At 66.7% G+C, this 12,009-nt stretch overlaps 2 protein-coding genes across 6 annotated transcripts; one reads left to right on the forward strand and one right to left on the reverse strand.

Moving 5' to 3' along the window:
* Positions 1-202: 202 nt before the first annotated feature.
* Positions 203-7,208, forward strand: RTN3 (reticulon 3). 5 transcript variants are annotated; one of them, XM_054001803.1, is made up of 7 exons: positions 203-408; positions 5,274-5,484; positions 5,931-6,069; positions 6,160-6,229; positions 6,367-6,413; positions 6,555-6,613; positions 6,706-7,208. In XM_054001803.1, the coding sequence occupies exons 1-7, from the start codon at positions 273-275 to the stop codon at positions 6,749-6,751; spliced, it is 708 nt and encodes a 235-aa protein (XP_053857778.1). In that variant the 5' UTR covers positions 203-272; the 3' UTR covers positions 6,752-7,208. The 5 variants fall into 5 exon arrangements, with proteins under 5 accessions (XP_053857778.1, XP_053857773.1, XP_053857774.1 ...); XM_054001800.1 differs by lacking the exon at positions 203-408 and adding an exon at positions 4,002-4,302; XM_054001801.1 differs by lacking the exon at positions 203-408 and adding an exon at positions 4,002-4,302 and having other exon boundaries at positions 5,277-5,484.
* Positions 7,209-7,559: 351 nt separating this feature from the next.
* Positions 7,560-11,075, reverse strand: ZFTA (zinc finger translocation associated). Its single transcript, XM_054001814.1, has 5 exons — positions 10,848-11,075; positions 9,853-10,157; positions 9,399-9,771; positions 8,566-8,814; positions 7,560-7,790 (listed from the first exon to the last, which is right to left on the reverse strand). Exons 1-5 carry the CDS (start codon positions 10,897-10,899, stop codon positions 7,699-7,701), a joined length of 1,071 nt encoding a protein of 356 aa, XP_053857789.1. The 5' UTR covers positions 10,900-11,075; the 3' UTR covers positions 7,560-7,698.
* Between the last annotated feature and the right edge of the window lie 934 nt (positions 11,076-12,009).

The raw sequence follows: 12,009 nt of genomic DNA on the forward strand, positions 1-12,009 counted from the left end.
TCCCCTTCTCCCGCTGCTGCCATGGCAACTGCGGGAGAACCCCTTCGTTCTGCGCATGCGCACCAGCGCCGAGCTGCGGCGGGAGGGCGGTGCGCGGCCATTGCGAGGCGCCGATTGGCCCAGACGCGTCGGCCCCTCCCACCTGCAGCAGGTGGCGGGGCGCTGATTGGTGCGCCGGCGCCGGCCACGCCCCTGGCGGCACCGCCCCCCCCGCAGTCGGGGCGCGGCCGCCGCCCCGCACGGACGGGCTCGCTCCGCGCTCCGCCGCCGCCATGGCCGATTCCGCCGCGCAGTCCTCGCTCATCTCCTCCACCTCCTCTTCCACCTCCGTGACCTCGTCCTCCGCCTCCTCCACGCGGGCCGCGGGCGGCGGCTGCGTGGGCGGCAGTTCCCATTGTCCGTGCGCCGGTAAGGGCCGGGCGGGGCCTGTGGGGCCTGAGGGGGGTGAGGGAGGTGAGGCCTCGGCGCGGGCGTGAGGGGAAGGGGCCTTCGGGCGTTGGGTGTGAGGTAAAAACGGGGGTGGAGGGGCAGAAATAGGGAGGGGAAAGCCGTTTAGGGGGCGGTTAATTGGGGGCAGGAGGCCCTTGGGGGCAGATCTGGGGGGAAGCGGCGGTCTGGGGGCTTGGTGCGAGGTGAAAAGTCTTTCAGAGGGGGTTAGAAACGGCGGGGGAAGAACGCGAGGGGGGGAAATGAGGGAGAAAAGGGCTTGGGGGAGCAGATTTTGGGGAGCAGAGCCCTGCGGGGGGGATTGGAGCGTGACGGGGGCCATTTGGGGGTGCGTGCGAGGTTAAGAGGCTCGGGGGACAGAAACGGGGAGGGTAAAGAAGCTCCGGGGTAAAACAGAGGGGAAGAGGCTTTTGGGGGAGCAGATCTGGGGGGAAAGATGCTTTCAGGGGCATTTCAAGGGGGAAAGAAGTTTTTACGGGGGTTTTAGAGGACAAAGAGGCTTTGGAGTGGGGGTTTGGTTGGCGGGAGAAAGCTTTTTAGAGGCCGGTTTTGATGGGGCAGTGGCACACTCCACCCCCACATCTCTCGGGAAGACGCGGGGGAAATGCCCGGAAGGGAGCGTGGATGTTTTTGGGGTCGTTGGGGACCAGCTGCTCCGTCCGTCCTTCCCTGGAATTTTGGGGAGGGGGCATTCCACCCTCCCCCAGCGCACCCCCCCTCCACTTCCAGCCGTCATCCCAGAGCGTCCTGACTCGGCACTTCCCGGGATTTCTCCCCCCCGAGTTCACACACCTGGACAACCCCAAAACCCCGCGGTTTCACCCCAAATCTCACCCTGGGCGTGTGGGGGGGGGGGTGCAGCGCCGAGAAGGGCGGGTGGGAATTTGGGGGTGACCCCCCCCCCCCCCCCCCCCCGGGAGCCATCCCTGCGGAAAAGGAGGTGGAAAAACCCCCCCAAAATCGGGTCCAGGCCCCGGAATGTTCCTCGTGGTTTTTTGCGTCACCCGAAGCTGCTCCGCGCCGGCCCCGCCTTCTTGGGGGGGGGGTTTGGGGGATTTTGGGGGGGTTGCTGAGCTCTCACCCTCTGTGTTCTCTTGCAGATCCCCCAATTCTTCCTCTTCCTCCTCCTCTTCCTCCTCCCAGCCCGTTTCTCTCTTTGCGGCTTCACCAGGCAAGTCTCCCTCTCCCTCCTTCCCTTTTTCCTGCACCCCCAAGAAGAAAATGTCTGAGGGGGGCTGGGGGGGGGGGGGGAGCCCCTGACCCTAAAAAGCCCCCTGGATATTGGGGGAGGGGTCCCCTGAGCCATTCTGGGGCTCCCCAAGGTCAGTTTGGGGTCTCGGTGTCACATCAAAGGGGGGATTCCTCCTCAAATAACCCCTGGATTTTGGGGGGTTCACCTGTTTTTTGAGGGGGGGGGGCAACGCTGCTGAGCCCTCCCCGCCGAAATGGCAACAAAGGGTTAAACTGGCTAAAAATAGACATTTTTCTTTTTGTCTCTTTTCCTGCTCTTTAACTCTTCTCCCTTTTTTCCGGGGTGAGCCCCCCCCCCCCAGCTTTGCCCCCCACCCCCTCCTGCACCCCAAGGGCTGCTCCCCCCCCCCCAGCTTTGCACGGCCCCTCCCCCCGCTGCTGCTGAAGGTGAAATTCGTCGTTTTCTGTGGTTTGGCCTCAAAATTCCCGCGCCCCCCCACCCCCGACCCGCCTGCGCCGTGTCCCACCCGCCGCCGGGGGGCTTCGTGTGACCCCCCCCGGGCTGAACTTGAGGGGGAGAGACCCCAAAACACCCCCCCCCCCCAAATCGAGGAGGGGGCTGAATGGCACCCCCAGCCTCACTGCAGACCCAAAACTGGGGGGTTTAACCCAGAAATGAGGGGGTTTAGCCCCAAATGGAGGTTCTCGGTGGGGACACCCCCAACTTCCAGCAGCGCAGAGCTGCAGGTTTGGGGTGGTCCTGCACCCCCACATCGTTCCGAACCCAAAGCGAGGGCTTTTAGCCCCAAAATGGGATTTGGGGTTGGTTCCAAAACGGGCTTTTTTAGCCCCAAACTGGGGTCTCTCCTCCCTGGATTTTGGGGGTGTTTTTGGGGGGGGGTGGGGGGAGCTTCTGTGCCGCCGCTTGACCTCCACCTGCATGGGGGGACCCCCAAAATTCTGTGGGGGACCCCAAAACCGTCCCCACGCATGGCTGAGATTGGGGGAACCCCTGAATTTTGGGGAGAGGTTTCCCCAGCATGGCTGGAATGGTGTGGGGGGGGGGAGGAACCCCAAAATTCTGCATGGAGACCCCAAAACCGCCCCCTCCCCCTCGCATGGCTGGCCCCAACATTCCGTGTGGCTTTTGCTGTGGGGGAGGGGATGCATAGGGGACCCCCAAAGCGGGAGGGGAACGTGTGGGGGACCCCAAAACCGCACGGCTGGGATGGGGGGGGGACCCCCAAAACCCCCACGGGGTCACAAATGAGTGGGACAGAGCCGGGAGCGGGGGGGGACACACACACAGGACCCCCAGAACGGGGGACAGGGGGGACCCCAACCCCTCCCCGACCGTGTCCCCCCCACCCCCCCCCAGCAGCGGCGCCGGGTGGGCGCGACCGGGGGGCGTCGCCGGGCGGGGGGAACGCCCAGAGCCCCCCGGAGTCGCCGGAGTCGCCGTTCGAGGTGGTCCCGGACAGAGCCGCCTTCGACCGCGAGTTCGGCCCCCGCGCTCGGCCAGATCCCCGAGGGCCGCGTGTGCCACTTCCCGCCCAAGCCCCGCGGCGGCCCCGGCGGCGTCCCCGGGCGGGGGCTGGCCCGGCCGCCCCCCGGCTCGGCGGCGGCGCTGGAGGAGGTGGTCGCGCTGCGTGCGGGAGATGCACAGCTTCACCAGCGAGCTGCTCTCCTGGGACCTGGTGGAGCGCAGCAACGGCGACGGCGGCATCGCCACCCGGAACGGCGCGGGGGAACGGCCTTAACGGCGTTGGGAACGGCGGCGCCGGCACCGGGGAGTGGCGTCACCGGTGGTCACCGGCACTGGGAGTGGCATCACTGGCATTGGGAATGGTGTTACCGGTGTCACCGGCATTGGGAACGGTGTCACCGGTGTCACCGGCACTGGAACGGTGTCACCGGCACTGGAGTGGCATCACCGGCATTGGGAATGGTGTCACCGGTGTCACCGGCATTGGGAATGGTGTCACCGGTGTTACCAGCATTGGGAATGGTGTCACCGGTGTCACCGGCATCGGGAGTGGTGTCACCGGTATCGGGAACGGTGTCACCAGCACTGGAAGTGGCATCACTGGCATCGGGAATGGTGTCACCGGTGTCGCCGGCGTCGCTGCCACGGGGAATGGCACCGCTGGTGTTGGCAACGGCATCGGGAGCGTCCTCGGTGGTGGCATCGGGAACGGCGTCACCCGCCCCGGGAGCGCTGTCACCGCTGCCACCGGCATCAAGAGTGACGTCACTGCCACTGGGAACGGGCTCGCTGGCACTGGGAATGTTGGCGGCGGCGTCCCCCGGCGGTGACCCCGGCGTAGGGAGTGGCATCTCTGCTGTCACCGGAGGTGGCACCGGTGTCACCACTGACGCCGACAGCTCCGGTGACTCTGACGACACCGTCATCGAGGAGGCGCCGGGCGAGGCCCCCCCTGCTGTCCCCAGAGATGTCCCCAGGGACGTCCCCGGGGCTGTCCCCGCTGTCCCCAGGGATGTCCCCGCTGTCCCCAGGGATGTCCCCGTCCCGCCGGGGTCCCCCCCCGCCGCCTCCCGGGACTGGGAGCGCTGGGAGCAGGAGCAGCAGACCCTGCGGGCGCTGCGGGAACTGGGGGAGCCCCCCCGGCCCCCCCCCGGCCGGGCCCCTCCCCCGCCTGGCAGGTAAAGCCCCAATCAGGGCCTTTTCCACCCCAAAACGGCGCCGGAAAGCAGGGGGGGGGGAGGGGGCTGTGAATGGACCCCAAAATGGGGTAAAGAAGAGGAGGAACGGGGAGACCCCAGCCCAAAGTGGTGCTGGAGGGGAGGCTCGGGAGCGCCTTGTTCTGGGGTGAAATCCGGGGATTTGGGGCCAAACCCGCCGGCACACGGGGGGGGGGGGTTAATTAACAGCTGTTCTTACGAGGGGGGGACGTAATTAAGGGCTGTGTGTAACGAAGGGGCTGTTTTAACGAGCGAGGGTAATTAGTGGATTCTGGGGAAGAGGGAAGGTGGCATCGAGCTCAGTTTGGGCTAAATTGGGGTGGGGACGACACAGGGACCAGCCGTGACCCTCCTTGTCCTCCTGTGACCTGTCCCTGTCACCCTCTGTGTCCTCCCTGTGTCCCCTCCTTGTCCCCTCTCATGTTCCCCTCTGTGTCTCGTCCATCTCTCCTCGTGTCCCCTTCTTGTCCCCCTGTATCTCCCCTGTGTGTCCCCCTCTTTGTCCCCTCCGTGTCCCCCTCCGTGTCCCCTCCTTGTCCCCCTGTATCTCCCCTTGTGTCCCCCTCCGTGTCCCCCTCCCTGTCCCCTCTGTGTCCCCTCTGTGTCCCCCCATATCTCCCCTGTGTGTCCCCTCCGTGTCCCCCTGTATCTGTCCTGTGTGTCCCCTCCGTGTCCCACTTTGTGTCCCCTCCTTGTCCCCTCCTCGTTCCCTTGTTCTCTCCTGTATCTCCTCCTCGCGTCCCCTCCTTGTCCCCTCCATGTCCCCCTCTATCTCCCCTGTGTGTCCCCTCCTTGTCCCCTCCGTGTCCCCCCATATCTCCCCTGTACCTCTCCTCCTTGTCCCCTCCGTGTCCCCCTGTATCTCCCCTGTGTGTCCCCCTCGTGTCCCCTCCGTGTCCCCCGTGTGACCCCGTGTCCCCTGGCTGTCCCAGCAGTGCAGGAGCTGCTGTTTTGGCGGGACGTGAAGAAGAGCGCGGTGGCCTTCGGCGCCAGCCTGGTGCTGCTGCTGTCCCTGGCCACGCTCAGCGCTGTCACCGTGGTGGCACACGTGGCGCTGGCCCTGCTCTCGGTCACCATCAGCCTCCGTGTCTACAAGGCCGTGGTGCAGGCCCTGCAGAAATCCGAGGAGGGGCACCCCTTCAAGTGAGTGCGGGTTTTGGGGTCCCCCCAGCCGGGTTTTGGGGGGGTTGGGAGCTTGGGGACACACCCAGCCCCCGTTTGGGGACAGCGCTGTCACCGCGCGGGGACGCGCTGGGTGGCCTGGCTGCAGGTTTGGTCTGGGCAGGGAAAGGGGTTGGGGTGCAGGGGGGTTTTGGGGTGTGGATGGGGATTTTGGGGTCCAAAGGGGTGTGAAGGAGGATTTTGGGGTGTGAAGGTGGATTTTGGGGGTGTGAGGAGGGATTTTGGGTTGTCCCCACCCCAATCTCTGACCCACACCCAACCCTGTCCCTCGAGACCTTCCAGGGCTTGGGGGGTAGAGATGGATTCTGATGTTTGGACGCAAACTTTTGGGGCGCAGACGCAGATTTTGGGGCTCAGGGTGGGGATTTTGGGGCCCCCCTCACCTGTGTCCCCCCCCCCCTCCCCAGAGCTTACCTGGACCTGGACGTGACGTTGTCCCCCGAGACCTTCCAGGCGCACGCGGCCGTGGTGGCCCAGCACCTCAACCGGGGCCTGCAGCTGCTCATCCACCTCTTCCTGGTGGAGGATCTGGTGGATTCCCTGGAGGTTCGGAGCCTTCCTCCCCCTCCTCCCCCTCTGGCACCCCCCAAACCCCCCCCCAGGACCCCCCCAAAAACCTCTCCTGTGCCCCCCCAGCTCGCCCTGACCATGTGGTTGATGACCTACGTGGGAGCCGTTTTCAACGGCATCACCCTCCTCATCCTCGGTGAGAGCCCCCCCTTCCCCCCCTGAAATGACCCCCCCACAAAAGTTTGATTTTTGGGGGTGGTGACCCCCAGAATTAGCACTGGGGAGGGGGGGGGTTCCCCCCAAATAACCCCCTCCCCCCGTTTTTTCCCCCAGCTGACATCTTGGCCTTCACCCTCCCGCCCCTGTACGAGAAATACGAGGTGAGCCCAAACTGAAGAGACCCCCCCGAAATCAAGGGGGACACTCCCGAAATCAAGGGGGACACCCCCAAAAGGAAGGGGGACGCCCCCAGAAAATGGGGGGGGCACCCCTGAAACCCCCATTTCCCCCCCCCCCCCCAGGTGCAGATCAATCACTACATGAGCCTCATCCGCCACCAGACCAAGGACCTCATGGCCAAGTAGGTGCTCAGGGGGGCCCCCCAAAATCCTGGGGACCCTCCCCAAATCTTTGTGGCCCCCCCAAATCATCTCTCCCCCCCTCTCTCTGTAGGATCCAGGCGAAGCTCCCAGGTCTGGCCAAGAAGAAGCCGGAATAAACCCCAGGGTGGGGGAGGGGAATTTGGGGGTACCCAGGGGTGCCCCCCCACTCCAAGCTTGTCTTTCCCTCCCCCCCCCAACTCCACCCACCCCCCCAGACTTGTTCCTTTCCCCCAGTCTCACAGTGATGTCCGTCTGTGCCCCCCCCAGTTGAAATTGGGGGGGGGCTGAACCCCAAAATCGCCCCCCCTGGGGGGGCTCCCCCCAAACCACCCCCCGGGGGGCCCCCCCCAAGCTCGTTCCCCCCTCCCCACTTTTATTTTTTTATCGTTAATTGAGGTGAAATGTCTGTAACTGCTGTAAATGGGTGAGGGGGGGGCTCAGCCCTTCCCACAGCCCCCCCAAACTGCGCCCCCCGAGCCCCCCCTCACTGCGGGGGGGGGGTGGGAAATGGGGGAGACCCCCCCCCCCAAAATCCACCCGCGGGGCTGCGGCTACAATAAAACATCGCCACAACGCTGGGCCCCTCTGTGCTGGTGACACCCCCAGAATGTCCCTGGGACCCCCCCAAAAATGTCCTGAAAGGTCCCTGTGATCCCCCCCGCAAAAATGTCCCCCCCAAGTTGTCCTTGTGTCCCCTCAGATGTGCCCCCCACCCCCCCAAAATGTCCCTGTGACGCCCCCCCCCGATGTCCCCGTGTTCCTCTCCAGTGTCCCCAAATGTCCCCACGACCCCGGGGGTCTCGGGGGGGTTTATTGGGGGGTCGTGTACAAGGTGGGGGGTGTAAAAAAACGGGGGGGGGGGACACGCACACATAAATAGGTGACACCGGGGGGTGACAGTGACACTGGGGGGGTGACAGTGACACCGGGGGGGGGACACGGCGTGGGTACAGATGTGGCGGGGGGGAACTGGGGACACTGGGGGGTCGCCGGTGTCCCCACTGCCCCCGTGGGCTGTCCCCTGCTGTCCCCAGCCCGTCCCAGTGTCCCCATCTCGGGGGGCTCAGGCAGGGGGGGGCCCTGTGACCCCCACCCCCCCTGCGGCCTCTTCCTCCTCCTCCTCCTCCTCCTCGGCGGGACCGGGGGCTGGCAGGGCTGGGGGGGACAGCGCTGTCACCTCCTGTCACCTCCCTGTCACCCGGCAGGGACGTGCCACAGTGTCCCTGTGTCCCCAAAGCCTCCAGCACCCCCCAGGTCCTCAGTGTCCCCATTGTCCCCATGTCCCCCCCACAGCCACCATTGTCCCCATATCCCCGATGTCCCAGCCTCCCCACACCCTCCCTGTCCCCGCTCACCGGGGGTGTCCCTGCGGGTGGCACTTTGTCCCCAGTGTCCCTGGGGGTGGCACTCTGTCCCCAGTGTCCCCCCCTGTCCCTGAGGGTGGCACTTCATCCCCAGTGTCCCCCCCATCCCCACTCACCTGGGGTGTCCCTGGGACTGAAACTTTGTCCCTGGTGTCCCCCCTGTCCCTGCTCACCAGGGATGTCCCTGTCCCTGGCACTTTGTCCCCGGTGTCCCCCCCATCCCTGAGGGTGGCACTTTGTCCCTGGTGTCCCTGGGGGTGGCACTTTGTCCCCGGTGTCCCCCCCTGTCCCTGAGGGTGGCACTTTGTCCCTGGTGTCCCTGGGGGTGGCACTTTGTCCCCGGTGTCCCCCCCTGTCCCTGGGGGTGGCACTTTGTCCCCGGTGTCCCCCCGTCCCTGACCCTGCCACTTTGTCCCTGGTGTCCCCCCCGTCCCCGCTCACAGGGGCTGTCCCTGGGGGTGGCACTTTGTCCCCAGTGTCCCCCCTGTCCCTGTCCCTTTGTCCCCGGTGTCCCCCTGTCCCCGTCCCTGTCCCTTTGTCCCCGGTGTCCCCCCGTCCCCGCTCACCGGCCGTGTCCCCGCCGTGTCCCCGCTGTCCCCGCAGGCTGTCGGGGTGCGCGGCCAGCGCGTGCCGCCGGATGTCCCCGAGGTGCAGCGAGGGCAGGGGACAGGCGCACAGGAGGCAGCGCAGCCGGTGGCCCCCGGCCTCCAGGTCCAGCAGCAGCTCGGCCCGCAGCCACCCCCGCAGCGAGTCCCCGACCACCGCCACCCCCCCCGGGGACGCCTTGGTGGCCCTCGGGGACGGGGGACGGGGCCCTGGGGGAGGGGACAGCGCGGTCAGCCCGGGGGGGACAGGGCTGGGGACACTTTGGGGACCCCTCGGGGACAGGCCCGGGGCCATTGGTGACATTTTGGGGACCTCGGGGACAGGCCCAGGGGCATTGGTGACACTTTGGGGACCTTGGGGCTGCCACTGCGGTCATGGGAGGAGCCACAGAGAGGGGCGGGGCTGAGGGACTGGGTGTGGTCGGGGTGGGGTTTGTCTTAAAGTGGCAGTGTCCCTTTAAAGAGGCGTGGTTTAGCATAGGGGTGTGGTCAGATGATGGGCGTGGCATTTAAAGGGGACGCACTAATTGCTTAAGAGGGCGTGTCTTTAACGGAAAGGGGTGGGGCTACAGCAAAAGAGGGTGTGGTCAGTGTGGCACTGCACTAGATGAGGGCGTGGCCCGAAATTAAATGGGGCGTGGCCACGGCTAAAGTGACAACGCTGCTCTAAAGGGGCGTGGCCACATTTAAAGGGACAGATGCTGCTCCAAAAGGGGCGTGGCCCCATTTAAAGTGACCCCACTCCTCTTAAAGGCGCCACGCCCCACCTTCCCCACCGCCAGCCCGGCCCGTACCTGTCCCGCGGGCGCCGCCGGGGGGTCCCTCGGGCCGGGGGGGCTGTCCCGGGGGGGCGTCCCAGGAGCGCAGCACCAGCTGCTTCTCGCGGGGCCCCCAGGCGCCCGAGTAGGGGTGTTTCTGGCGGATGTGGCGCTTGATGGTGCTGAGCTTGAGCGTGGCCAGGGCGCTGCCGCACACCAGGCAGCGCATGCCGTGCCGCGCCGCGTTGAACTCCATCAGGTACTCGGCGCGCCAGCGCTCGTGGTAGTACCGGCGGTGGTCCCGGCCCGGCACCCGGCTCCGGCCCGGCCGCGACGCCCGCCAGTCCCGGGGCTGCTCCCGGGGCTGCTCCCGGGGCTTCTGGGGCTGCTCCCGGAGCTGCTTCCGGGGCTGCTCCCGGGGCTTCTGGGGCTGCTCCCGGAGCTGCTCCTGGAGCTTCTCCTGGGGCTGCTCCCGGAGCTGCTCTCGGGCTTTGTCCCAGGGCTTCCGGGGCTGCTCCCGGGGCTGCTCCCGGGGCTTCTGGGGCTGATCCCAGAGCTTCTCCTGGGGCTTCTCCCGGGGCTGCTCCTGGGGTTTGTCCCGGGCTTTCTGGGGCTGCTCCCGGGCTTTGTCCCGGGGCTTCTGGGGCTGCTCCCAGAGCTTCTCCTGGGGCTTCTCCTGGTGCTGCTCCTGGGCTTTGTCCCGGGGTTTTTGGGGTTGCTCCCGGGCTTTCTCCCGGGCTTTCTCCCGGGCTTTCTGCAGCTCCAGGCTCCGGCGCAGCCCCCGCGGGGAAGGGGCTGCAGGGAAGGCCGGGGAGGGAGGTCCAGGAATGGGGGAGGCTCAGGGGGGATTTCAGGGGTCCAAGGGGTGGAGGGGACACCAAGGATTAGGGGCAAGAGGTGGGGCAAGGCGGGGGGGGGGTGTCTTAAAGGGACAGAGCAGCAAAAGGGGGGGGCACAGGAGATCTTAAAAGGGGCAGGGGGTTCTTAAAGGGGCAGGGTCTTTAAATGAGGAGGGGGTGGGGAAGGGAGGGGCACATCCTCAAGGGACAGGGACATCTTGAAGGGTCAGGGGCATCCTAAATTCCTGTGGGCATCTTAAAGGGACAGGGGTCCTTTAAGGGGATAGGGACACCTTAAAGGGGCAGGGACATCCCGAATTGGATGGGGCCATGTGGAACGCACCGGGGGCATCCTAAATTCCTGGGGACATTTAAAAGGAACTGGGATGATTTAAAGGGACGGAGGCATCTTAATGGGACACGGGCACCCTAAATTGAATCCGGTCATCTTAAAGGGACAGGAGCCCATTAAAGAGCCCGGGGCCTCCCAGCCGATGACAGGGAATGGCAAAGGGCTGCGGACCCCCCGGGGGTCGGGGGGCTTCTTAAAGAGCCAGCGCCGCTCCCATTGTGCGCTAAAGGGGGTGGGGGTCCCACCGCACCCCCCGCTCTCCCCCCCCACCCCCCCCACGGTCTCGGTGCTCACCTGGGCCGGCCGGGAGCGGGCCGGGGGCGGGGTGGGGGGCCGGGGGCTCCATGGCGGGGCCCGGGGCGGCGGCGGCGGCGGGCGGGGGCCGACCGGGGTGGGGACGCTGCCGTGGGGCCCCTGGGGCTCCTTTAAGGGCTCCTGGGTAAATTTAAAGGGGCCGCACGCCTTTCCCATCCCCCCCCCCCCCCGAGCCCGCCCCTCCCCGCAACGGGGGGCTACGGGGGGGGGGGGCGATGAGTTGCCGGCAGGAGTCAGCCCACCCCCCTCTCCAGAGGAGCCATAGCGATGATTTTAAGGGGGGATCCCCCCATGAGGGCGGGACGGGGGAGCCCCTGGATGCTCCCCTCCCCCATGCACCCCCCTCCATCCCCGCCCCCACCCCGCAGCACCGCCCGGGGGTGCCCCGAGCGACGGGGCACCCATGGAACCCCCCCTCCCCCATCCCGGCCCCGCCCCTTTGGTCCAAAGGGGGCGTGGTGGGGTGAGGACACGCCCTTTCTGTGGCTGGACCCGCCCCGTCCCAGTGCCCCCTCCCAGTGCTCCCAGTGCGGACAAGGAGCACCCTTGTCCCCAAAATCGGGGAGAACCCAAGGGTCCAGCAAAGCCCCACAAAATCTGGGCGCGCCCAGGTGTCCGGAAGAATCCCCCAAAAAATTGGGGAGGGTCCTGCGATCCGGGAAAGCCCATCCAAATTCGGGGAGGGTCCTGCGGTCCGGGAGAGCCCCCCAAATTCGGGGAGGGTCCTGCGGTCCGGGCCGCCCCCCGGCCCATCCTGGGGTCCCCATCAGGGCTGGGGAGGGGGATTCGGCTCCGCTCGGGTGTTTCCGTCACGAGCGGAAGCGCCCGAAGACTGCCAAGAGGTGTTCGGGTATTTCCGCATCCACTCGGGGGTTTCGGCCTCACTCGGGTATTTCCGGCTCCATTCGGAGTCGCGGAGGCGCGGGCGGCGCTCGGCTCTTCCCGCGGCGGTCGGCGGAAAGTACCGAAGGAAGCTTCGTGTAACTCCGTCGTGGAGGCGGAAACACTCGAAGTCTGTGACGGCCGCGAACCGAACCTCTCCGGGAAGAGCCGAAGCGGCGCGGGGAGGCGTGTCGGGTGTTTCCGGCGCGGCGGCGGAAATGGCCGAGGGCCGGCGGCGGCCGCCATGTTGGGAGCCGCG

This window comes from Vidua macroura, chromosome 33 (genome assembly GCF_024509145.1).
Source record: "Vidua macroura isolate BioBank_ID:100142 chromosome 33, ASM2450914v1, whole genome shotgun sequence".
Taxonomy (NCBI): domain Eukaryota; kingdom Metazoa; phylum Chordata; class Aves; order Passeriformes; family Viduidae; genus Vidua; species Vidua macroura.